The sequence below is a fragment of the Mirounga leonina genome, unplaced genomic scaffold (assembly GCF_011800145.1).
Source record: "Mirounga leonina isolate KUSES-001 unplaced genomic scaffold, KU_Mleo_1.0 Mir_154, whole genome shotgun sequence".
Classification (NCBI taxonomy): domain Eukaryota; kingdom Metazoa; phylum Chordata; class Mammalia; order Carnivora; family Phocidae; genus Mirounga; species Mirounga leonina.
The window spans coordinates 11,739,479-11,767,159 of NW_023270389.1; the positions used below are offsets into that span (position 1 = coordinate 11,739,479).

Genomic DNA, 27,681 nt, shown 5'->3' on the forward strand with positions numbered 1-27,681 from the left:
AATTAACGGAGTAGAAACCTGGGCACTAAATTATAATTGTATTATTAGGACTAAGTGTGTATACAGGCCTGACAGACATGAATGCTCTGGACTTCATCTATTTGCCTTCAATTAATTTCCATCCCATTTTCTGCATACAAAGTGGATGACCACTTTAGGTTTCCACTTTAGGTTTTGAGAAGTACGTGAATGCCTCCGGTGCTTTGTGCTAACATTAAAGTTGTTCCTTTTTGGTTTTTACTTTTCAGAAAAAAATAATGTAAATGAACTTCAAGACATGTCAATGACACTTAGTGACACTTCTCAGTGACACTTAGGTAAATTTCTTTATTTTAAAAAAGTGAGATAAGACACACCCTTTCAAGATGGCCTTGTGAATATCCAATCAAACAATGGACAGAAAAATACTTTAAAAAATATAAAGTGCCTTGTCATAGAAGCGGGCAACTCTATTTACTTTATGTAGGCATTCCATTCCATTTATTCCTTCAGTAAATATTTATTAAGCACTACCAGGTCCTATGCTAGATACTGTGGAAGTAAAGAGGAGTTAAATGAGATCCCAACCTCCGGGAGCTTACAAAAGTCTTTTCCTGATCCTGGCAACCCTCCACCCCACCCCAACAAAACTGTAACACACAACCATTAGGGAAGGGTCCCCGTTATGTTCTGCCTTACCACTTTGTACTTCCCTTCCTAGCATTGTCACGATTTCAGTTAAATAGTTGAGTAATTAACTGCTTACTGCCTGTCCGCCACTAATATCTTAGCTCCGTGGGAACAAGTATTTCGTCTCTTTTATTCTCTGCTTCATACCCAGCGCCTCGCGTGGTTGGCATAGAAAGACGAGCAACTAATATTTGCTGAATGGATGGATGAACGTTAAGAATGAATGAAAAACTAAACGAGCGTCGAAAACCTGAAGAGTCTGTAATACAACATAACCCGTACTATATTAGGCGTGCGTAGTACTATGGGAATTTACAGAAGGAGCATTCAAAAGTTCGTCTTAATGGGGCTGATTTCCAAAACAGAAAATAATCTCTTCAGTCTCTGAGGCTCGCATGATACCGTCCCCCTCTGGCCTGCCTAGAGCTTAACAGGGATTCTTCTCTGGAATACCAGGATCGTGCCAACAGTAGGACAGCAAATAAGACTGGTTCAATGACCCAAAGGCTGGCATGCACTACGTCCAATTAGGTCATCTCTGGCTCAAAGCCAGAACGAACGAAAGGGTTCGTTCCCTGGTGTTCGCGCAGAGCCGGGACGAAACTCGGCCGCCAGCCTCCACGTCGGCTTCGGCTCCTCCGGAGGCCGCCAGTCACATGACTCGGACCGCGCCAGCCTTCGGCGCCTGCGTCGTTCCGCGCGTGCGCAGCGCTCCGGGGCGGCGGGCCCGAGCGCGCTGACAGCTTCCGGCTTGGTTTCCCCGCCCCTGCGTGGCTAGAGCAGTGCGGCTTTGGCGGTGGAAGCCGTGGGGCGGCGGGGGGCAGGGCGTGGTGAGGTGAGGTGGGTGCCCAAGCGGGGTTCCCGGAGCCATGGCTTGCTCCATTGTCCAGTTCTGCTACTTCCAGGACCTCCAGGCCGCCCGGGACTTCCTCTTCCCTCATCTGCGGGAGGAGACCCCCTGCGGCGCCGTGCGCAGGGACCCCAGTAAGTGCCCCCAGCCTCGCCGCTCCCTTCCCCCGCCCCGCCGCGGCCCCTGCTCGGCGGGCTCGGGTCTCCTAGCCGCCCTGCAGCCGCTGCCCTCGGGGAGCCTCGTTCCCCCGCGCTTCCCTCTTGGCACCGCGATGATCCCCTGCCCTCCTCGTCCTACAGCTCCGTCCCCCCCCGGGCGGCGTCGGTGTTGTCTCCCCCTCGCCCAGCTTTCTCCTAACCGCTCGCCCTCCGGCCAGAGCTGCGCCTTGCTTCCTGTCGCCTCTGCCGACCCCACTCCCCTCGCCCTCCTCCCCAGCTTTCCTTCCGAGGGCCCTCTCCGTCCCCCTCCCTCCACGGTCCCCTGTTCTGCACGGCTTGCTCCGTGTTCGCATCCTCCTTCCCTTCCCTCGCCTTGCCAGCTGTCAGCGCTTTCCCCCGGTACTGCCTCAACCCCCCGCCCTCTCCTCCATTCCTGGGCCTGCGGCCTTCTGCCACCCTCCCTCCCGAAAGTGTTTCTCATCGCCCGGTCTCCTCCTTCTAGCCCCTTCCCCCCATTCAGATGTAGAGACCAGTGGGTGACTCCTGAGGTGGTGAGTGAGCGTCTCCCACATAAGGAAAACCTGCCAGGAAGTGAGGGCGAATCTCCAGCAGGAACTAAAATTACAGCAACACGGCCAGGAAAAGTTAATTTCCTTTATTGAGCTGAGACGCCTTCAACCTGTTACTGTCGTCAGACAGTGTTAAGTAAGCCCTTATCCAGGTAGTATAAAATCCCAAGTCTGGTTTATTAGATACTGCATAGTTTCTCAGAATTTCCCACATTTCTCCTGTTGAAAGGGTGTGCGTTTTGTGTTTATTGGTTTCTTCGTGTTTCCCGCCTGAAGCACATCTGGTTTCGTAGAACCGTGCTGTCTGTCATTTTTGTGCTATACTGGAATGGTGATAAAAGGCCCACTAAATGAACTCCTTCCCCCTTCTTAAATATAGAAGAAATCAAATCAGAAGTCTCTGTGAATATTTACTCTGTGTTCATCAGTAGTGCTGCAAAGCAAGTAAGTTGGGTGGTCGCTGCCCTCTAGGAGCTATAGTTTACTGGGACAAATACGTTAACAGCTGCCATACGGTGTGATTGGGACATACACATATGTGTGTGTATATACCCGTACATATACGTATATGTATCTGACACTAGCGGACACTCCTTGAAGGGGGGATATGTAGGCCCACCTTTGAAGTAATGGTTAGATGCATAGGGGAGAGGTAATAGAAGGTGCAGAGGAAAGGAAGCCTGAAATGAGTGACATTTAGAGAACTGAGAAGAGCTGCGTGGCTAAAGAGGAGGATGTGGGGAGATGAGGCCGTAAAGGTGGTAAGGAGTTTGATCAGGAGAAGCCTGTGGAGGTAGTGGGATGCCTTTGGAAGACTTTCAGCAGAGAAATGACACGGTCAGTTTGTACTCCTACTCATCAAAGTTTTTGAATACCTTTTATGCACTCTGGTAGCAGCGTGGCAAGATGGGAAGCAGGGAGATTGGTGGGAGCTTGTTCCGATAATCCAAGAAGCCGTGTGAGCTTGAACTAAAATCACGCCCAGGACTTGAGAGGAAGAGATAGATTGGAAAGCTATTAGGGAGGTAGAATCTACAGGACCTAGTGAAGATCCGGTGATGGGGTTGTAGCAGATGAGTGAGGGCGTTGAGAATGCCTTTGACTTGGGCAAGGGTGTTTAATGAGAGAGAATGAAGGCTAGAGGCTTTGGACCTTTTGCATGTGAAATGTTTGTGGTATGTCCAAGTGAGGGGGTCCAGTTAAACACAATCTAGAGGTCTGAAACTTAATAAGGATCTCGGGCCAGAGATGTTAATTTGGGAGTTACCAGCCAAAAGGGTCAGTTCAGTGAACTGAATACTGAAGATGTACCCTTAGAGGAGCCTGATGTTTAAGAGTCATGTAGAGGTTAATGGGAAGAAGACTGAGAAAGAGAGGAAAACCAGGTGAGAGCAATGCCCGGGAGCAGAGGGAGGAGAGGATTGGATGAAAGAGCAGTCAGCAGTTGCAGATGCAGCTGAGGTAAGCTAAGGTAAGGATGCAAAAGTGCCCATTGGTTTTGGGAAAGTGGAGGTGACTGGGACCCTAGGACAGTTTCCGTGGAATGGTGGAGGCAGAAAACGTATTTATAGGCTATTGAGGAGGTAAGAAAAGAAGTTGACTTTTTCAAGGAGCCAGGTTATAAAGGATAGTGGATACAGGACTGTGGACAGGGGATGTAGAGGAAACAATACATTTTCTCTATCCCACTGCCACTCCCCTGCTCTTCTTTCACCTGGACAATGGCACCAGTCTTCTCACAGAACTTCCTGCTTCCACCGTTGGTTTCTTGTAATTATTTCCGAAAAGCAGCCAGAGTGAGCTTTTAAAGACAATTTAGATCATAACATGCCCCTTTATAACTCTATGGCCTCCTATTGCACTTAATATAAAATCTAAAGTTCTTACGTTGTTTATAAGGCCCATGAGGCCCCGCCTCCTGCCACTTCTTGCACCCCATACTACTCTCCCCTTATTTTTTTTTAAGATTTTATTCATTTGAGAGAGCACAAACAGGGGGAGAGGCAGGGAAAGAGGGAGAAGCAGACTCCCCGTGGAGTTGGGAGCCCAATGTGGGGCTCGATCTCAGGACCCCAGGATCATGACCTGAGCCGAAGGCAGATGCTTAACCATCTGAGCCACCCAGGTGCCCCTCTCCCCTTATTTCTTGTGCTTCATACACACTTTGTTGTTGTTAAACCAGTCAGGCTCATTTGTGCTTGAGGCCTTTGTCCTTGCTCTTGCCTCTGCTTTGGATGCTGTATGCAGATATTTGCATTTTAGCCGCATCTTGTTAGTCAAGTCTCATCTCAGATATCAACATCTCACAGAGGCCTTTTCTGGTCACCTAATCTAACATAGTTATTCCTGCCCCCTTGATCACATTTGTTACTCTATCATATTGTCTTACTTATTTTTATCACTATGTCTATGTTGTCCAGTATGGTAGCCTCTAGTCACAGCTGGCTCTTGAGCCCTTGAAATATGGCCAGTGCTACCAAAGAACTGAATTTTTAATTTTATTTAATTTAAGCTTAAATTAATTAAAATGTGCCAGATGCAGCTAGTGCCTACCATATTGTATGGCACAGTTACAGGTGCTAAAATTTAGGCACATACAGGTTGACTACTTGTCCAGGGTCACACAGTGAAGTCTAGTCTAAGGATATGAACTCAATCCAGGCAGTTGGGGATATATAGTTTTACCCCTAAGCATCTGGATTAATTTGGAATATGCTGATGGGTTTACACGTGTAATTTAATTTATTACCCTTTTAAATCAAATTTTTAGGTTTGTATATATTGGTATTATTGGGGCTATCAGCAATTCAAGTAGAAAATAAATGGAGAAAGAACCTCTTAACCAGTGAGCCCCTTTGCCAAACCGATATTTTACAGTTAAAACAGTGCTTTAATTTACAAATAAAGATCATCAAAATATCTTGTCCAACTCTTGATACTTTATTTGGAATTCTTGGGATGACTAGCGCTATGGATTTCCATAATCACTGCGGGTCTTATTTTGTTAAAAAAACAAACAAAAAACCAGGTTTTATAAAGAGCTCTTCATTAAGACAATCTGAACTAAGCAGGTAAGACCTGCCGTAACCTACTGATGGTGTTTGGCCTTGCTTTGCTTCACTTTTATTAGTGTTATAAATGATTATTGGGAAGGGAGTCATGAGATCATTTTATATTCCTAGCTTATAGTTTTAATTTCTTATCCCAGTTCATTTTTAGGGGATATGTAAAACCAAAACAACAATAATGATAATCTTGAAGCCTTATTAGTTGGTTTAATTATTTTAATGTGGACAGCTGACATAGACCTAATGATACCTGGTTCCTGGGCACCCAGAACTCAGAACTACTCTCCGTATTTTAATTGTCAGAGAACAACAGTATGACATTGTTACTTTGTGTCTTCAATTATGAAATGAGAATATCTTCTATGGCTTTAAAGATTTTATTTGTCAGAGAAAGAGAGCACACACAAGCAGGGGGAGTGGCAGGCAGAGGGAGAAGCAGGTTCCCTGTTGAGCAAGGAGCCCGATGCAGGACTTGATCCCAGGACCTTGGGATCATGACCTGAGTTGAAGGCAGATGCTTAACCGACTGAGCCACCCAGGTGTCCCTCTTCTGTGGCTTTAAAAGAGATCTTGAACCCTACTGTTTCCCAATGTTTACATTAGTGATAACTATTAATAATTGTTTCTACTCAATCAGATGCTATTTCAGGCAAAAAATTTGGCTTCATACTTTGAAATTTCAGAGATGGGTAGTAGTAGGGGTCCCCACATAAACTACGGTGGCATAATTTCCAGTGAGACTGGATTTTTAGGCCAGAACTTTCTGATATTTATAATTGAGTTGGGCAAAAAAAAAAAAAAAAAAATACATGTAGAGAGGGAGAATCAGAATATTTGGAGGGAATTAGAGTATTGTGGATCTCCTAATTTACTTGATAAGAAAATAATTTCCTAGTGACATACTAAAAAAGTAAGGCAGCTTTCCTTCTTGCCTCTTTTACCAGAAAGATAGAAGATAAATCATGCAGGGAATTACGTTGGCACCATCAGTTAAAGTCATGTTTTTATATAATCACTGAGCAAAATGTGCTTTTTAGGATAACCTGAAATCATGGGGTCACTTTACATGATGGGATATTACAAAGGGCATAAAATACCCATTTTTTATGCTTCGTGAAAATGCTTTCTCTTGTTTGAGATCCTACTGGGGGGAACATTTATAGGAATTTCAGAAAATTTATGGAGTTAATGGATTTTGTTAGCAATTTAAAATTGGAAGAGGCTCTCACAGATAAAATTTGTCAATGAGGAAATTGAGACATGCATAGTCTTTAATTCCTTCATAGAGCTAGTGTTTGTTGAGTACTTCCTATGTGCTAAGCACGAAGTAGTCTTAAAGGGTGAATAAAATAGGTCCCTCTCCTCAAGGAGCTTTCAGTCAATCAGTCAATAAAGGAAATAAGCAGGGGCGCCTGGGTGGCTCAGTCGTTGGATGTCTGCCTTCGGCTCGGGTCATGATCCCGGAGTCCTGGGATCGAGCCCCGCATCGGGCTCCCTGCTCCGCGGGAAGCCTGCTTCTCCCTCTCCCACTCCCCCTGCTTGTGTTTCCTCTCTGGCTGTCTTTCTCTCTGTCAAATAAATAAAACCTTAAAAAAATAAATAAATAAAGGAAATAAGCATGTAGAAGGAGTGTTAAAGTGTTATCCTGTAATTTGGCACATGATGGTTGGAGAATGAAGGAGTGTTAGTTCAGTCTATATAGGGGACTCAGGGAAGTTGTCTTAGAGGAACTGTCATCTTCACCAAGGCTTAATTGTTTAATAGGTGCCCGTCAGGTGGAGGGGGATGTGAAACACGATGGGGTTCAGAAAGCTGCAAATAGTAAATTGTGGGAGAGTAGGGTATGGTGAGGGATGAAGCTGCAGAGATTGTCAGGAACTTAAATTTTATGCAGTAGCAGGGTCCTCAGATGGAAGTTAAGAGTACTTTGGAGCTACATGGAAATTTGCCCAAGGGTTACTTGGAAACAAGTAGTTTTAAGTAAATTAATTTCTATTTACTCTTATGAAAGTACCTACTTTTCTACCCTGCCCTTCTCCCACTTTACTAAAGGCTCACCTTTCACACATTCTGAATATTATTATAGTAAGTTGTTCCAGGGTGTTTAAACAAACTTCCCCTTTAATCGGTGCACCATGAACTCCCTCATCTACCTCATTGAGACATTTCCAAATAAATTTTGCTGTTTATGTTCAATAGTCATCAAAATTTGCGATACATGTATGTTGTTGTTCTCAGTTGTCAACTTCTAATAATAATTGCAATAAGTCAAGAAGAAAAATTCTAATATGTGGAGTCTTACCACAAGAAAACTTAGTTCATGTTTTTGCAGAGAAATTTTTGGATTAATAATAAAAATATATTAATATTACATTAGAATAGCACTCTGGAGGAAATGGAATGGAAATAAGAATTTAAGGAGAAAAAAGGACTTATAAAATTACTTTTAGAGAACATCATTTTTTTTAAAGGTTTTATTTATTCATTTGAGACAGAGAGAGAGAGCATGAGCAGGGAGAGAGGCAGAGGGAGAGGGAGAAGCAGGCTCCCTGCTGAGCCAGGAGCCCGATGTGGGGCTTGATCCCAGGACCCTGGGATCATGACCTGAGCCGAAGGCAGACGCTTAACCATCTGAGCCACCCAGGCGCCCCTAGAGAACATCATTTTTAAAAAGATGTTGGTGTGTATCATTTCCCTATAGTATATAGAGTCCACTGAATAAATTTAAAGGGATGATATACATTTATATTAAAATGTGCATGTTTATTGTAATAAGAAATTACATCCTTTGTGCAAGGGATACATACCATTGAAAACCTCTTGGGGTATATATAAACAAAAAGTTTGAAGGCAGTCTTCTATAGGGTTCAGTCATTCCCAATCATTTTTTTTTTTTTCCATCATAGCACACATAAAAAAAGACTTGGTATCTGAATAGCGAAAGCAATTTTGAAAAAGAAGAAAAAAGTTGGAGGACTCAGACTTCTTGATTTCAAAACATTAGAAAAACTGCAGTAATCAAAACCATCAGAACAAAGTAATCAAATTGGTACTGGCATAAAGACAGACAGACTAGTAGGCTAGAGTCTGGAAATAAATCCTTGCATATATGGTCAGATGATCTTTGACAAGGGTACCAAGACCACTCAATGGGGAAAAGGACAGTTTCTTCAACAAATGGCATTGGGAAAACTGCATATCCATATACAAAGGAATGAAGTTGGACCTTTGTCCTACACCGTATATAAAAATTAACTCAAAATGGATTAAAGACCTAAATATAACAACTAAAACTGTAAATGCTTAGAAGAAAACATAGGGGAAGCGTTCATGACACTGGACTTCATAATGAGTTCTTGGATATAACACAGCACAGGCAATGTAAGCAAAAACAGGCAAATGGGACTGTATCAAACTTCAAACATTTGTGAATCAAAGGATGGGATCAAGAGTAAAAAGGCAAGGGGGCGCCTGGGTGGCTCAGTTGGTTAAGTGACTGCCTTCGGCTCGGGTCCTGATCCTGGGGTCCCGGGATCGAGTCCCGCATCGGGCTCCCTGCTCGGCGGGGAGTCTGCTTCTCCCTCTGACCCTCTTCCCTCTCATGCTCTCTGTCTCTCATTCTCTCTCTCTCAAATTAAAAAAAAAAAAAAAAAAAAGAGTAAAAAGGCAACCTATGGAATGGGAGAAAATATTTGCAAATCATGTATCTGGTAAGGGATTAGTATCCACAATGTATAAAGAACTATAGCTCAACAGTAAAATAAACTGATTAAAAACTGGGCAAAGGACTTGAATAGACATTTTTCCAAAGAAGCCATATAAATGGTCAATAAGCATGAATAGATGCTCCATATCAGTAATCATAAGAGAAATGCAAATCAAAACCATAATGAGAGATCACTTCACATCCATTAGGATGGCTGTTACTAAAAAAACCAAAAACAGAAAATAACAACTGTTGGCAAGGATGTGGAGAAATTGGAGCTTTACACTGTTGGTGAAATTGTAAAATGGTCCAACACACACACACACACACACCATGGAATATCATTCAGCCTTACAAAGGAAGAGAATCCTACAACATGCTACAATGGGAATGAACCTTGAGGACACTGTGCTAAAGACAAATGCTGTATGATTCCACTAAAGTAATTAAATTCATAGAAATGGGAAATAGAATGGGGTTACTGGGACTTGGGAGGAGGGAGTAAAGGGGACTTGTTTAATGGGTATAGAGTTTCATATTTGCAAGACGAAAAAGTTCTAGAAATCTGTTTCACAACAATATGAATATACTTTGCACTACTATACACTTAAAAATGGTTAAGATGGTGAATGTTATGTTTTTAACATAATAAATATGTCAGTTAATATGGTAATAGAGAGATTGGTCATACAAAATAAATAAAGCTGCTCATGGTGGGAAGTGACCTGCTGGAAGTTCCAGTAGCTCCAAGCCCTACCTGGCTGTCTTGAGAGATGAGAGGATTAATATCTTGGTTCACCTGTAACCTATTTGTGGTTTACTAGGAGTCTCTGCTATAGGCAGAGGGTAACCATTGATGGTTTTAAGTGAAAGCATAGCATTTCAAGATTTGAGCTATGGAAGGTGGATTTGGTGGCTGTGAAAAGAATAGGTTGGGTAGTTCAAAGCTGGAGGTAGGTGATTTTGGGAGATGTTTATAGAAGTCAGATGCGGGCCTTCAGAAGTAAAGACAGAACTAAGGCAGTAGCAATGGTGATGGAGTTTGAAACTTGCTGGAGTTAGCAGTGGCAATCTATAAAAAAGGAATTTGAGCCGAGAATATTAACCAACTAATATTTTGGAGACGTTTTTATGTCAGCAAAGAAAGAATGGATGGGAGTGGTGAGTGAAAGTGGAAGTAGGATGACCAGTTGGGTGGCCATTGCAGTATTCCAGAAGGGGAGGTAATCTTACATTGGTATTCCTCAGGCATTATTTAATTTTGTTTAAAGTGACAGTCCTGGAATTATAAGACAAGTATTTTTTTATGACTACTGTGCTAATACCATTTGGAACTATAGGGGCCCTAAATGAACCTTCCTCATGCAAAGGAATCATTGAATCCTTTGATTCAGTGAATCCTAGAATCCTTAGGTGTGTGCTGTGCCCACATTTCGCCTTTGAAAAGAAGACCAGAGAGTCTTTCAAACACAGATCACTTTTCTTTGTACCATGTGAGCCTAGGTCTCACATATAAATTGCCCAGAAGAGAGAATGTCAAGAGAGACATAGTTAGTCATCACATTGCCTTTTTTTTTTTTTTTTTTTTAAATAAGACATGAAAGCCACCTTCTGGCTACTCATCCCACCTTCTAGGTGTTAAAACTTTAGTGTTATGCTGTTCAGTATGGTAGCCACTAGTCATATGTGGTAATTTAAATTTAAGTTTTAATAGAAAATAAAAGTAAAAATTCAGTTGCTTAGTCATACTAGCTACTTTTCAAGTGCTCATTGACTACATATGCCTAGTGGATACCTTACTGGATAGCACAGATCTAGAACACTTCCATCATCAAAGAAAGTTCTGGCCTGGGTGGCTCAGTTGGTTAAGCGACTGCCTTCGGCTCAGGTCATGATCCTGGAGTCCCGGGATCGAGTCCCGCACCGGGCTCCCTGCTCGGCGGGGAGCCTGCTTCTCCCTCTGACCCTCCTCCCTCTCATGTTCTCTCTCTATCATTCTCTCTCTCTCAATAATAAATAAATAAAAATCTTTAAAAGAAAGTTCTGTTGTGCTGCTATGGTGAGAATGCTCTGAGACCTGCTGCTTGGGTATTTATTTTTAATTTTATATTATCTCATTCTTGTAAAATATAATTCTGGAACTTTTTTTTGTTGTACTTAATTATTATAACGTCAACATCTTTCCGAGTTTGTATATGTAACTCTATAGCATTTTTTTCTAATGGCTGCACAGTGTTCCAATGAAGACTACCAGGCTATATTTAACTATTTCCCTGTCAATGAACATTTAGATTATTTACGAAATATTTGCTATAAGAAAATGCTCCAGTAAGCATCCTTATGCATGTTTTTATGTAGGATATTGGTTTTTTTTTTTTAATTTATTTATTTGAGAGAGAGAGTGAGTGAGAGAGAGAGAAAGAACAAGCAGACTCCCCACTGAGCAAGGAGCCCGATGTGGTGCTCCATCCCGGGACTCCAGGATTACAACTGGAGCTGAAGGCCAGTGCTTAACTGACTGAGCCACCCAGCCACCCAGGATATTGGTATTTCTACATGTACATTTCCAGGATTGGAATTGCTGAATAATAGAAATTCACATTTTAAATGCTGGTTACAGTTGCCAGATTACTCTAAAAATTGGTCAGGTTCATTCCTATCCATGGTGAATAGAAATGCCTATTTACACACACATTCGTTGTCATTTTGTGTTATCAGTTCCTTTGACTTTTGCTTTTCTGATAAGTGCACAGTTGTTCTCATGTGATTAGATTATTGTCAGGCTTTATCTGTATTTTTTAAAAAGCAGATAATAGCAAAGTTAAGCTGGTATTGGAAGAATTTAAATATAAAGAAAGTTTTCTCACAGGGACTAGTTGAATATTAGAATGGGTTAAATAATAGTGTTGAATTGGCTTCTTTAAAATATGCAGAAATTAGCAATAGAGAGCATTATTTACATACCTTCACCCACATACTGTAATGGCACACCTTTACCTTCCAGTAAGGTCACTTATTTGACAACAGGGGTCATTAGAATCCTAGAACCGAAAGGACCCTTAAAGATCTAGTATTATTTAGTGTTGGTGGTTTGAAAGAAAGAAACTCTGCTTGCTGAAATGGGATGGCCTCATTTTAGATTGCTACGTATTTTTATGTGTTGAAAAGAATATGCTAATACGAAATTTATTTTCCCATTTCCCTAGAAATAGAAAAAGATTAATAATTCTGAAGCATAGGAAATTAACCAGCTTCTCTCTTTTTTTAATCTATATCTTTTTTTTTAAGATTTTATTTATTTATTTGATAGAGCGCAAGCAGGGGGAGCGGGAGAGGGAGAAGCAGGCTCCCCGTTGAGCAGGGAGCCCGATGCGGGGCTCGATCCCAGAACCCTGGGATCATGACCCAAGCCGAAGGCAGACCCTTAACCGACTGAGCCACCCAGGCGCCCTGCAGCTTCTCTATTCTTTAGGTATTTTTTACTTTGTACTGCTACGTGATGGGTTCTTTACCTTGGCCAAGAAGAACTGGCTAAAATTTGTTGAAGTTTTTGAATTATTTACAAGTCATAGGTTCTAGAGGTTTTTGCTCCTTACAGAAACAAGTACATTTTCTGTTTTTTCTTGTCTCAGAAGAGTGGAAATGAATGTGCTTCTGTGCTAATAAGATCTTTTATTAGACCATGGAGATTAAGTTTTTCATTTCCTAACATTTAATGATTTCAGTTTCTCATTTAGTTTTTGATCTTGACATATTCATATTGGAAAAGGCAAATAGTGCTAAATTAATTGCCCACTTCAGGATTCAATTTCCTTTCTAGCTTCAGGTTCTTGTTATGTGAGGAACACACTCAGTTTATGAGGACAGACTGTTCAGAAGCAAATCACAATAAGATATTTTTGGAATTAAAAAGAGCTATGGAAGACAGAAATTGAATTTCTTATTTGAGCTTTTGTTGGTGGAATAATTCATTCACTGGAAATATCCTTAAAAAAGACATCTGTAATTTTTGATGACTGAATTAAAATGTGTTTTCTCTGTTTCAATGACTATATCATTTGTCAAGTAAGAGACTGAATAGTTTTTTTTATACCAGTATAATCTGAGCTCTTCAGGGAAAAAAATTCTTTCCAGAAGGAGATGTAGTTACATTTTACATGTTGAAGTTAAAGTCACTGGTTTTAGGGGCACCTGGGTGGCTCAGTCGTTAAGCGTCTGCCTTCGGCTTGGGTCATGATCCCAGAGTCTGGCATCGAGCCCTGCATTGGGCTCCCTGCTTGGCTGGAAGCCTGCTTCTCCTTCTCCCACTCCCCCTGCTTGTGTTCCCTCTCTCACTGTGTCTCTCTCTGTCAAATAAAATCTTAAAAATAATAATAATAATAAAGTCACTGGTTTTATTCATTCAGGCAAAATGTTGAACTTGACCATGATAAGAACAACAGTTTATGCTTATGTTATCAATTCCTCTAGACAGTTCACAATAGTCATCTTCAGTGACAGGCTAGACCAAATAGATGTGCTTTAAGGGTAAAATACACATCAAATTTTGAAGACTTAGTAGGGGGTAAAAAGTAAAATATTTCCTGAATAATTTAACATTGACTGCATATTGAAATGATATCTTGGCTGTATTATATTAAATAACATCTATTAAAGTTTCGCCTGTTTTTTTTCTTCTTTTAAAATGTGGCTACTAGGGGCGCCTGGGTGGCTCAGTCGTTAAGCGTCTGCCTTCAGCTCAGGTCATGATCCCAGGGTCCTGGGATCAAGCCCTGCATTGGGCTCTCTGCTCAGCGGGCAGCCTGCTTCTCCCTCTCCCACTCCGCCTGCTTGTGTTCCCTCTCTCACTGTCTCTCTCTGTCAAATAAATAAATAAATAAAATCTTTAAAAAATAAATCAAAATAAAATGTGGCTACTAGTAAATTTAAAATTGAATGTGTGGCTTGTATTATATTTTTATTGGACAATGCTGCTAAGTGCCTACCAATGATTGAAGAGTCTAACTGGAGAGAGAGTAGAAGGGTGGTGGCAGTCAACGGAAAAAAGGATATTTAGGATCAGATTCGATTGGCATTAAAGTTTATCATTGAAGGTAGTGTTCTTAGAGTAATCCGTGGACAGTCTGCCTCAGATTTGCAGGGTGAGGCCAACCCTGAAACTTCAGTCATCCCTAATTCATTATTTACATTTCTTTTTTTTTTTTTTTAAGATTTTATTTATTTATTCGACAGAGAGAGACACAGCGAGAGAGGGAACCCAAGCAGGAGGAGTGGGAGAGGGAGAAGCAGGCTTCCCTCAGAGCAGGGAGCCCAATGCGGGGCTGGATCCCAGGACCCCGGGATCATGACCTGAGCCAAAGGCAGATGCTTAACGAAGGCAACGCTTAAGGACTGAGCCACCCAGGCGCCCCCATTATTTGCATTTCTTGCAGAGTTTTTAAGGTTACCTAGAGAGAAAGGAAGCTGCAGAAGAGATAGTAACTCTGGTTTTATTAAGGCAGTGAGTGTGAATCTCATTCTCTTAGTTTTTTGATCAATTTTGTTGAATTGGACTTCAGCAAAATGAAAGACATAGGAAGTTGATGACAGTTAAAGATTTGCTTTTCAGAGATTGGGTGCTTGCTTCTTACTTAATAAATGAGGAGAACACTTAAAATTACCTTATAATTTAGTCTAGCCTTTGACTGAAATGAGTGCTACTTAACTCAGTGAGCAAACTGGGTAAGTGCCATTGGCTTTATGATTTAGTGATCTGTGGAGTGTTTGGAATTTTTACACAGGACCCTAACCACCCCGAAGAGTTGTATGTTCTGGTGCCCTTATTCTATAATACACTTTGGTTTTTTTTGTTTTTTTTTTTTAAAGATTTTATTTATTTATTTGTGAGAGAGAGAATGAGAGAGAGCACATGAGAGGGGGGAGGGTCAGAGGGAGAAGCAGACTCCCTGCCGAGCAGGGAGCCCGATGCGGGACTCGATCCAGGGACTCCGGGATCATGACCTGAGCCGAAGGCAGTCGTTTAACCAACTGAGCCACCCAGGCGCCCTATAATACACTTTGTTAAACTGATTTACCACTTAAGTTATACCACAGCTTAGTATTAAAATTCAAAATCTCCTATGGGTGATTTTGTTACAGGTTGCAAAAAGAGTTACCAAAAAAACTCCTATGGGCCAGGGTAATTTTAATCCATTTATTCTAAGACAATCATGGTGAACTATTTTTAGCTTTTCTTTATAGTAAGTGATAATAAAAAGTTAGTGTTATTTTGTCATGAGTACATAGAATTTATAGATCTTAAGGTCTTAAACTAATGGTTCATATTGACATTAAACAGTGTACAGTTTTTAAATATATGTTAAATACATTGCTTTTGTTATCCACAACCTTGATTAAGGATCAATTAAAAAACACTGATAATGGGATCAACTGAAGAACACCAACCTTCATAGAAAAGTTACCAGAGGGAAAGACTGCCTGAATAAAATTGTTCACCTGAATGGCAACTTGATTAGACATTCATCAGCTATTTTTTAATATACACCATTCTTTTTTTTTTTTTTCCCCCAATAATGTGCTTGGCCTGCTTGCATAGTTTAAAGGCATAAGAAGTAACCTTGGTACAGTGGTAAGATTCCAACACTTTCTAACAGCGGACAGTACCTGTCAAATAGCAGCCTGCAAAATAGTATCAAATGATTTTCAACAGACCTCAGAAGACTGCAGAATTTATATTACCAGCACAGAGTAGAAATAGACATAAAGGTAATGCCCAGTTTGCAAATGTTTCCCTTAAAAAAAAAAATGTTGGGGCGCCTAGGTGGCTCACTAGGTTAAGCGTCTGCCTTTGGCTCAGGTCATAATCCCAGAGTCCTGGGATCGAGCCCTCCATCGGGCTCTCTGTTCAGTGGCAAGTCTGCTTCTCCCTTTCCCTCTCCTGTGATCTTTCGCTCTCTCTCAAAAAGATAAAATCTATAAAAGAAAATAAATGTTTTCCATTTTTAAGTTGACTAGAATCTAGAATGCATTTTCTTATAGTATTATAAATAGACTTAGGATTCCAGACCAACCCTCAAACACATCTTTAACATTCCTAATAGTTCTGTTTCACCTTCCTTTAAACTCTGTACGATGACTTTAGAAAATGTATTCCCATGACAGGAGGAGATGCCTGATTAAGTCCCCTTTCTCTCTTGTTAATAGAAATTTCTCAGTCAGGGGCCTTGAGAAGTGGAAAAAAAACTTTCCATTGAACGCAAATATATAAAGAAAGTATTTCTCAAGGACTTCTCTTCCTGGATGTTTTGAATTACGGCATTAAGAGATCCTGGATCTCTGCAGGGGCAGGAAATCCAAATTGCTGTGTCTTGTGTTTGATTGTATGAGTCATTTGTGAATTGAGTCAGGTACTTTTTATTCCAATAAAGAGGAGAAATAACACATTTTTCATAGTATCGTACGGCATTCAGCAGAGGTTATGTGCACCAAGTACGCTCTTTTTTTTTTTAAGATTTTATTTATTTGGCAGAGAGAGAGATAGCGAGAGCAGGAACACAAGCAGGGGGAGTGGGAGAGGGAGAAGCAGGCTTCCTGCCGAGCCAGGAGCCCGATGCGGGACTCGATCCCAGGACCCTGAGATCATGACCTGAGCTGAAGGCAGACGCTTAACGACTGAGCCACCCAGGCGCCCAAGTACGCTCTTTGAAGGCTTATTTGCTTTTGTTTCTCCAGCACTTAGCACAGTGGCCAACACACAAAAGATGTTGTGTTTGTTGAATGAATGAATGAATGAATGAATGAACGAATGAACGAATGAACGAACGAACGAAGAATCATTAGCTGGCCCCATGAAGTGCTTGCAATTCTTCAGGGTCTTTCTGAGATTGTGGTATTTTGATACATTCTTTTTATAGCAATATTAAAACCGAATCCCGGATTTTAGAGTGATAAGCTTTTTGAGGTGCTTTGCTTTCTCGAACAAGAAAAACAGCATTTTCTAAAACTCTGTAGATGGGATGGCTTAGTTGCCATCAGCCCACAATAAGGCAGTTGTTTTCAGTGTAGTGAAAAATTAGCAGAATAAAGAAATTGCCTAAGTGAATTAGATTGCCAAAGAACAAACTGTAATTTTCCAGGTTATGAAAAAAACTTCCAAATCTTAATATCGAGGGAATGCTTCTCTTTTAAAATAATATGTAATAATCTCGCTTTGGCCTTAACTGTAAGCCCCATGTTTCCTAATTTTTATGCCTCTTCATTAGCCGTAGGTGAAGGAAGTATAGCAGAATACTTGTGAGCATGGGCTTTGGAACTCCAGAAGCCCTGATTTGAAATCCCACTCTGCCACTTAATCCTCTGGTGATCTTGGTGAAGCTATATAAACTAAGTAATCTGGTTTTCTCATTGTAGTAAGGGGATGATAGAGAATCTTTGTCTTGCTTATGTGAATTAATGTCTATAAAGCACTTAGACACATAGAAATGCTGAATACATGTTAGTTGTTGCTTGATAACTCCTATATGTGAGTTACGCCTTTTTGCCTTTCCTCATGTTGACCTTTTCTTCAAGTATATTTGAAAAGTTCCTCACTGCTTTTTAAAGACTTAGTTTAAGGTGACTTCTCCCTGTGTTTTGTCATCTCTCTCACTCATCCCTTTTATGGTAGTTGTTACAGTACTCCCCACGTACTATAGTTACGTGTTACGTTAGATCACAGAATCTTTAAGGACAAGGAATATGTTTGAATTTTTCTCCATTCCTACTATAGGGCATGGCACATGGCATTTAACAGTGTATTTGTTAAATTATTTAATTGACACATATATGGAAATCTTCTGTAAGTTGTGCAGTGCTAATCAGATGTTTTAGGACTTAATATATGGCTAGCAATGTGCTTGGCATGTTAGGAAGTAGTTACCTGGTATTTGAGTACCAAAGACGAGAATATTATCACAAAGCTAATTGAGCAATGATTTCAAATACCAGACTGTTAACTTTCTTATCATCTATATGTAATTCATTTTAGCAACTTTTAAAACATATATAATTGGAAGTTGTATTTGTGTCCTTCTTACTGTAAGCATCCTAGATAGCAGGTTCAGTCCCATCTTTTAAAATGATTCTTCCCTAGAAATTTGAAGCTGATTGGTTTAAATACAGTATTTTATTTAGATTTTGTATTTTAATGGCTAAATCTTGAGATTAGCATTGAGAACTTATGCATCAGGCACTGAGGACTTTAGTATGCTCTTTGTTTTAAATCCTTGTAACAACCCTACTAGATGTAAGCACTTCTGTTTTCCATGCTTTTATGGAGATAAGTAAAGCTTTCAGACATAGGGTAACCTGATGGTAAGTGTGAGATCCAGGATATGAACCTAGGCAATCCTATTCTGGGGCCTAAATTTATAGTTATGTAAGGGCCTGTTCTTCTCACATTTTCTTTGAACTTTATCTGTTTTTTTAATTTAGTTTGAGGTAATATATATAAAATATCTAATATTTGTCTCAGAGTAGTTGCTCAAAAAGTGATAGCTTTATTCCTCCTTTTCTGATATAAGAGAGAAACTCAAAGGTAATTATAGAAAAACAAGTTAATAGGAGCAGTATAAGGGATCATAATCTCCATACCTATGAGATTTTTAATTCTTTGTTTCAGTGTTTGTTGAACATCTTCTTTTAATCTAAGAAACTGTTCTTATGTGTAAGAAATCAGAGTATTGGAAAATATCAGAAATCGTAGATCTTTTGTTTCAAACTTCAGGTTTTTTTTTTTCATTGATACCTTGTCTTATGAAAGGATAAGTTACATGAAGACCTCTGTGTGGAATTTTAGATGTGTTTTCGTCACTGTATATTTAATTTGTCTCATGTCTGAGCAACAAATATTTGTCATTTTAAAGATTCTTAAAATTCACTTTTGTGGTTTGGTTTAAATGTGGACGAACCTGATATCCAATATCTTAAGATCCGAATAACTTGCAGTTTTACTATTACATAGATTTGGAAATTCAGGCCAAATGTTTCCTAATTATTATTACATATAGCAAAATCCTGCTGTTGTATAGTTTACCTTTTTTTCTTCCTTAATACCAGCATTATATTTATATAATACATATTTATGTAATATTTATATATTAGGTGTTGGTTCTATTATGTTTAGAGATAATGTTTAGTAAAATATTTCAAGCTCTGTATTTCATGTAAGCACTTTTCATCTTTTTTAATAATAGGTAAATCGAACTGGGAAGATGATGGTTGGGGAGCATGGGAAGAAACAGACCCCCAAGAACCTGTAAGTTTTTATAAATGTGTGCATGCTTGTTGAAAGTGACATTTTCCGTTTGTAATGATGGTGGCATATTCCAGTGTTAGGTTGACATTTTAAAACCTTCATCAAGAACATCTTTGTGCTTGCTTAATAGTACTGAAGTAGATACCTTTCTTAAGGATTTAATGACTTTATAGTTAAGCAGGCTAAACAGAGAATAACTACTTTAGGATTCTTTCTCCTTCATTAGTTATTATTTTAGACTCCTCCACTTAACTCATTCAACATATATTTGTTTAAGTGCCCACCATATTCTAGGCATTTTTCTAGGTGCTGCAAGTATAGCCCATGAGTAAGGTACTTGAAATCCCTGTGTGTATTTTCACCTATGGGTAACAGAAAATCTAACCTAAACTGACTTGAATAATAAGGACATTCATTAGCTCATATAGAAGGAAGTCAGGGTAGTATTGACTCATAGATTGGTTGATCAGGAGATTCAACTATGTCATCAAAGACGTAAGTTCTTTCCTTCTGTCTCCTCTGCATATATGGTAGTGTTGACTTCATCCTAAAGATTGTTCTTCTAATAGATGGGGTATGCCACCATGTATCTTCATTTATGACCAGAAGGAGAAAAAGACTAGGGCTTTCTGTGATTCTTACAGGAGCAGGGAACAACTTTTTCAGAAGCCTCTAGAGAACCTTGCCTATCTCTCTTGGCCGGAATAATGCCAGACACTCATTTCTGAGCTGGTCACTGGCAAGGGATATCAGATTTTTCATCAGTCAGCCTTGCCATTCCCTGGAGTTGGAGGATTAAAGGGTCTGCTTCTCCTGAGGCCCATGACTATAGGGGAGGAGTTGATATCTGAACGAAATCAGGATTTTTTATGAAAAAGAAGAATGAACATACATATTGGATAGGTCTCCTAATCATCCTTGTTCCCAGCAGCTTATACTTAAGTGGGGAGAGAGAAATTTTTTCAAAAAGAGAGATAAAAGTATCAAATAGTGGTAATCAAAGTTACATAGAGGATTCAAATGGTGATGTGGTAGCAAGTGATCAAGGGACTACCATAGCTTGGGTGGAAGGCTTTTCAGAGGATGCGACATTTGAGCTGAGGTCTGAAAGCAGGGAGCCAGTGTGGTGAAGATCTGGCAAAGAGCATTGCAGGCCAGGGCAACAGCTCATGCAGGGGCCCTATGGCAGGACTGGGCTTGGAGTTCAGAGGACATAAAGAAGGCCAGTGTGGCTTTGCAGGACTGAGAGGCTATGAGATGAGGTCAGAGAAGTAAGCAGGCCTGAGGTAAGGCTTTGTGAAATTGGAGTTTATTCTAAATGCGATTGGAAACTACACATAGCTGATTTCTCATTTTTAAAGTTCATCTTGGCTGCTTTTTGGAGTTGAAGTAGGAAGCAAAAGCGGAAGCAGGGAGACCAATTAGGAGCCTGTTGTGATAGTGTAGTTGAGAAATGATGTGGCTTACATTAAGGTGATATCAGTGAAAATGAGAAATTGATGGATTCAGAATAAGTTTTAGAAATAACAGTAAGACTTTCCTGTAAGTTGGTTGTGAGGGCTGAAGGGAAAAATAAAATCAGAATTAACTTCTTTGATCTGGGATATGGTGTGGAATAGGTAAAGCATACTTAATAAGATATTGATACTCCCCAAGACTGGGTAATAGGTACCATTCTCTTCATTTTTGTCAATGTTTGAAAATATCCATAAGTTGTTTTTTTTTTTTTTTTTTAAACCCTCCCAGATATTTGGCTTGAGCAGCTGGATGGATGGTGTGTGGTTTATTGAGTTGGGGAAGACTAACAGAATAGGTCTGGGGAAGAAGTGAAGGAGCATCGTGTTGTAGGAAGCAGAGCACGCTAATGTCATACAGATTTATAGAAAAGCTCCAAGGGGAGATGAGGAACCGGAAACCATTGCAGAAGGCCTCCTGGAGAATCGGGATGTGTTGAATAGGATGTAATGCAGCTCAAGGAACGTGGTTATGGCATCACTTTAGCAAACAAACACCTCGTTCCTTGCCCCTCTAGTGCTGTGTCAACATGGAGACTCAGCGGTCCTCTGTCTCTGTTTTTTACTACAGCTGATTGGCTTCTGCTTTCTCACGATTTAGACTGTTTCGTGGCTGTTATTTGTATCTTTCATTTATCTTGGATTCTTTTTCCTCTTTGTTTCACACCCAGAGCTCATATGAGGATTTGATGGGGTCTGTTCATCACTATCCAGTATTGGATATTTGCGGAGGGTGGGGCATAGTGTTCATGCCAGGCCACTATGTGGGATGTCAGTCTACCTATCAATGCTGCCCTCTGGCCGGACACCACCAGCAGTCTGGTTAGCTATGGCCAGAGTGGGGAGTGGAAGGAAAGGAGAGGAGAGGTACGTGTAAAGAAGGTTGGAGGCTCTGCATGGCTGGATATGAGCTAACCTCTCAGGGGGAGATGGCTGTGCTTTGAGAATTTCTCAGAAAGGGGTAGTGTAACTAGCAGCTACTTTGCATGTGGTGTTGGGTACATTTACTTTTAGTATTTATTTTCTAGAATCCTATAGCTAGTGACTATAATATGGCAAGCTCCCGAGTAAGTGTGAGGTTTTCAGGAATTACCTCACAGACATTGCATGTTAAAGTGGACACATGCATTTGTAAAAAAAAAAAAAAAAAAAAAGAGAGGAGGTTCCACTGGGACAGTTATTGTAAAATACATAAGATGGTGCAGGTGCTGAGTTATGGAACTTACTTACAGACCCAGGGGCCCCCATCTTAAAGTGTCTGCTGTGCACAGTTGGTTCTTTTTGGAACGGATTTTTACTTGTGAGTGACGTAGTTGAGGAGTTGTATGTGAGGCTAGTTTTCCTCATGAACATCCGCTATGTTTTCTCTGCTAATTTTAAGGGGGTTCGTTGACTGTTGGGTGTCATAGACCTGCTTTTCGGCTCATCTAGCAGTGTGCCTTCCTTAAGCGTACACTTCCTTATGGTATTACAACCTAATACAGTAGAAAATTACTGCAACTACAATTTGGGGTCAGAGAAGCAATAGGCCTGAGGTAAAGCTTTATGAATTTGGAATTCTAAATGTGATCAGAAACCACATTATCTATTTCTGTTCGGGAAAGCTCACCTTCGCTGCTCTGTGGAATAGACTGTAGTGGGTCTTTTTATTAGTTGTGCCTCTCATACTTGTTAAGGTCATGGGCCAGTTTATTTTATAGTATTTCATTTTGATGCGCCACTGTTCCAGCTGGTTCTGGGCGATGGGGACAGTGATTCCTAGTTAGATTGTGTATGTTTTAACAGACTTCCTTTAAATCTGTTAAAGTGTGTCATCTTCTCTTTATTGGCAAGAATATCCTAAATCTAGGAATAACATCTTTTAACTGTGTCAGTGAAAAGCTGAAATATGCTTCTACTCATTCCAAAATACATTAACTTACATGTAGCCCATTTCTTCATTTGGATAAGATTTGAATGTTTACCAATGGTCCTCATGGATGAGGGTAGCTTGTTGTTCTCTTTGTCTTAACTGATGTGCTCACACAGCGGATTTGACGGCAAGTGAAAGAGTTGACAACAATTCTGGGTGTACCAGTCATTCCTAGCTATTCTTATTATCCTCCTATGAACCCTTGTACCTTGTCATGATTTTACGTACATGGTGAAGGAGAAGGTATTTGAATGACAACAAAAGTGGGGCAGGACAGTGATATTGAGACGTTACCTGGGTGTTAAAATGATCTTGCTGTATTTAACAGTGCTTCTCTGAATTTGGATCCTGTCCTCAAGACAGCATCTTTGTTAAGGGAGACTGTTTGGTGAATGAGAACAAAAATGGCAGTGTGGCCAGGGGAAAAGGATATGACTTCTGCCTTACACTGCAGCATCATCTAGAATTGTCCACACATAACATCAGTATGAGGTTTTGCGGAGTAAAATGTTTTATACCAGGGCTATTAGAATGTTAACACAGCTGAGGTAAGAGACTTCTGTTATTTCTACTGCTGTCTAGGATTATGAACAACTCCAAAGGCATAGCCAGCTCTAGAGGCATAACAAGAGTCAGAGTAAATTTTGGCAGATGTATGAACTGCACGCTCTAGTTAAGGTAAGAGATATAGCCACCTCATCAGGATGGAGAGGGAACTTTCCGCTGTCCCTTGTTAGGAACAGACCGCAAGCTCAACACCTGCCTGCCCTGAGAGTCTCACTGGTAGGTCTTATCCACATTAAAGATGAGGCCAGTAGTGGAACAAGAGAAAGGTCTCGAAATCAATTTATGGCTGTGTCGGGGTGCTGTAACTGTGAAAACAGTGATAGGGTTCTCCACCGTTGGGCTGTGGTTCTGACCAGCAGAGGAGAGCAGCCTGGCATTAGAGAGCTGGTGTGTTTTGGTGCTCGGGGGACCGTGGTGGTGTGTAGGTGAACCACAGGCGGGGCGGCTCAGAGTAGAGAACAGCAGCAGCTACTGCCCTGGATGCTGACCTGGAGGCCAAGCGGCGCTGTCGCATCCAGCAGAAAACGCCGAAAACTTCAGGGTGCTTTTATCTCCACAAGCCTGTAGCTCTTTGAGAGTAGTTTCTCATTTTTATGGCAGAAGAGAGTGTGGAGGGCTTTTATAATCAGAAAGATTTAGTACCAGTATGGACAAGGCTTTTTTTTTAAGAAAGGAGAAGCCTCTTTAGCTTTCTGTGATTCTGAGATGTCCACTGTAATAAGTGCTCAGTAAAGAAAGCATGTTCTAATATCCTTTATCAGTGGGAGCCGCCACAGCCAAGACAGTGTACATCCGTGACATGGGTAGGCTTAGGAACTTGAAGGATGGCTTCAGTTAGAGAAGAGGACAAATGTCTTTCTCCTGTAGATAGTTCATGTCCGTATGAGTCTGCTCGGCTGCCATAACAGAATATCGCAGACTGGGTGGCTTAATGGAAATGCATCGTCTCACAGTTCTGAAAGCTAGACGTTCAAGATCAAGGTGCTGTCAGAGTTGGTTTTCGGTGAAACCCCTCTTTCTGGCTTGCAGACGGACACCTTCTCACTGTGTCCTCACATGGCCTGTCCTTTATGTGCAAAGAGAGAGAGCAGTGAGTCCTGGTGTCCCTTCCCCTTACAGGGATAACCAATCTGTCAGATTAAGTCTCTGCCCTTATGACCTCAGACCTCATTGAACCTAGTTACCTTCTTACCTCCCAATAACAGTCACACTGGGGACAAGGGCTTCAACACATGAATTTAGAGAGGATACCATTGAGTCTGTAAAAATGCCCCAAATAATGGATCCATGTCAGGCATAACTCTTATGTGTGCAAGTGTGAAGAATAGGGTTTAGGAATTCCTACTTGCCCATGAGTAAATACACTAAAGAATTAAAAGGGCAAACAGACTTTCAAGATGGAAAAAAAAAGGCAAAAAGATCTTCTTCTGTACTAACTTAATTTTAAGTGGACATCGTGAGAGATAGTGTCTTGCTTGGAGAAATTGGAAAAGAAGATGGTTGTACTAGGACATCTACCAATTAATGGTCCTATAATAAATAGTGAATAGCTTTGTTGTGTTTTTTACAGTGTTACAAGGGCTTTTAGTTGGGATTATAATTTGTTTGCTTTGGGAAAGAAGTGGTTATAGGGGGATATTTTGCCTACCCTCATGCTATAATGGAAATTGAGGCAGTTAAGGAAGAAGCTTGACAAGGTTTAATTTTAGTTGTAAGGCAGATTAATGAGCTTTCCTTCATTGGTGTATTGAGTCCAAAGGGTAGGAAGTATAGAGTCGAAGATTTCCTTGGCAGTGGTTTCTGGAACAGGAAGCACAGAAGGTTCTGGGTTAAGGCCCTTAGTGAAGGTAGAAAGTGTGGAAAATTTCCATTCAAGAGACACGTTAGAATGTGTTCCATCTGTTTGCAGAAAGTGATATAGTACAGTTTACAGAGGCAGTTTGATTTAGCAGATTAACAAGGAAAGCATGCTGGCCAGATAGAGGGCCCCAGAGAAATGTTTGTTTACGACTGAGAAATAGGATATAGCATGACCTGATAAGAGATTCTTAGAACATTAATAATCTGGGATAATTCTGGAAAACATTTTGCCTTATTTTAGTGTCATCTACCGCACAAGAGACATAAGCACCAGATTGGCCAGAGGCAGAGGAGAGCACTCAGGTTATACTAAAGTTACGTTTTAGGTTTAAGTTCTTGTACAAAGAGGGAAGTGGCTACAGAGGTTCTTCTTACTGAGATGGGTTCTCATTGAGACTTTGGCATTTGACTGTTAGAAATACTACTTTTGTGGGGCAACTGGGTGGCTCAGTCAGTTAAGCATCTGACTTGGTTTCAGCTCAGGTCATGATCTCAGGGTCCTGAGGTCGAGCCTTGGGTCAGGCTCTGTGCTGAATACAGAGTCTACTTATCCGTCTCCCTCTGCTCCTCCCCCTGCTCTCACTCTCAAATAAATAAAATCTTAAAATACTCCTTTTGTCAATGACCTTCCTGTTAACATTAATACGGGCTGGGTCTTGCCTAGTGATTCTCAATTGGAGAGACGATTTTGTCCCCTCAGGAGGTATTTGGCAATGTCTAGAGACATTTTTGGTTGTCACAATTTGGGGGGCGGTACATTTCAGGGGATAGAGGCCAGGGATGCTGTTAAGCATCTTACATTGCACAGGACAGCCCTCCAAAGCAAATGGTTGTCCAGCCCAAAATGTCACTTGTCCCAGAGTTCAGAAATCTTGGTCTAGCCCATGGCTTTCAGTGTAACTCGATCCTTCTTTCTGCCATTCCTCCTGTTTCTAAAATCCCTTGGCTTTGGGGCGCCTGGGTGGTGCAGTCTGACTCTTGGTTTCAGCTCAGATCTGACCTCGGGGTCCTGAGATTGAACCCTGTATCCAGCTCTGAGCTGAGTGCGGAATCTGCTTGAGATTCTCTCTCCGTCTTCCCCTGCCCCTCCTGCTCGTGCTCGCGCTCCAAAATAAATAAATAAATAAATCTTTAAAAAACATTAAAAAAATAAAATCCCTTGGCCTCTTTTGGGGGCTTTAAAACTTTTGGTCTACATGGCTATTAATTTGTTTTTAGTAGATTCTGGTTTGCTAGTGTGAAAAGTGCAGTTGAAAGATTGTTTGCCAACAAAGGTGAATGTAAGTAGTTCCTCAGTCTTTGGCCACAGATCAACAAGTAGTTCAGGCTCAGTCTTGGTGGCATTATTTATGTCTAAGTGTTTGAGGGAGACCTATCTTTAGTCTCCCTATTGTAGCTAACTACGACTTCTCCTTGCTCTTGCTTAGAGTTGGTCATTTTATTTTGCATCTGCTCTCCTCTGGCACTCCTGCTGGGTAGCTTGTTTGTGTTGGCTTAGTGATGGGCCTTCCTTGTCCTCTGCCAGGGAGGGAGGGGGAGGGACAGCGATCTGACTTTGCAGTGGGGGAAGGGGTCTGGAGACCTGACTGCGGCTCAGACCAGGCTTTGCCCTCACTTCCTCTGGGACCTGGTACCGTTCCTAACCCTGTGGGCAGTTTTGTGTGTGGCTGGGCTTCTTGCTCCTCTTTCCTCCCTTCAGTTTTTAGGAGGTAGTTTTCTAGGGACTGGGAAATCAGTTGGCACCTGCCCTTCTGCTTTCTAGCTCTCAGAATTTTGCAGCTCCCCTCCCCATTCTTTTTGCCCTTACTGGCTTTTGTCTTTAAACTCTGTTACTGCTCTTTTTAGTGGGGTTGAGAACACTGGGGAGAGTGAGGGTAAAATTCATGTGTTTATTTCTCTCTTTATCGGAAGGTCCTATGGGCTTCATGTTCTACCCCTTCCTTTTTCCAGTTAATGTAATTGGGAGGTTTTTCCATATCTGCACCTGTAAATCATCTAGTTCTTTTAAAGGGATACTGAATATCTCATTTGTGTAGATGTACTGTGATTTATGTAGCCATACCCCTGTTGAGGGACATTTAGCTTTTGTTGGCTCTTTTTTTCTTTTTGTTTTTTCCTATCACAAGCAATGCTAATCATCTTTGTATCTGCCATGCATCTTGGTTGCATCATGATGGAGTCAGACTGCCTGAATTTCCCTCCTAGCTCTGCTCCTTAATGACCATGAAGTCTTGAGTAAGTTATTTAACTTCTGAGTTCAGCATCCTCATTCCTGTTAGTGGGACCAATAACACTATCAGACCCATAGGATCGTTAAGGCGGTTGTAGGAGATGTGCTTAGAGTAGTACTTGGAACATAGTAAGTGCTCAATAAGTGTTAGCCGTTCTTATTTTTCCTTTAGAATAAATTTCTCAAAGTGAAATTGCTAAAGTAAAAGGTATATGTACTTTAAATTTTTTTTTTTTTAAAGATTTTATTTATTTATTTGAGACAGAGAGAATGAGAGAGACAGA

At 40.9% G+C, this 27,681-nt stretch overlaps 1 protein-coding gene across 2 annotated transcripts in view; it reads left to right on the top strand.

Annotated features, from left to right (window-relative positions):
- The first annotated feature begins 1,411 nt into the window (after positions 1-1,411).
- Positions 1,412-27,681, top strand: part of RAB3GAP2 (RAB3 GTPase activating non-catalytic protein subunit 2) — a 96,652-nt gene continuing 70,382 nt past the window's right edge. The window contains exons 1-2 of one of the 2 annotated variants that reach the window (XM_035010096.1): positions 1,412-1,653; positions 19,253-19,314. In XM_035010096.1, the coding sequence (XP_034865987.1) occupies positions 1,539-1,653; positions 19,253-19,314 (177 nt within the window). In that variant the 5' untranslated portion in view covers positions 1,412-1,538. The remainder of the gene's footprint in view (positions 1,654-19,252; positions 19,315-27,681) is intronic. The other variant, XM_035010097.1, reaches the window with a different exon arrangement.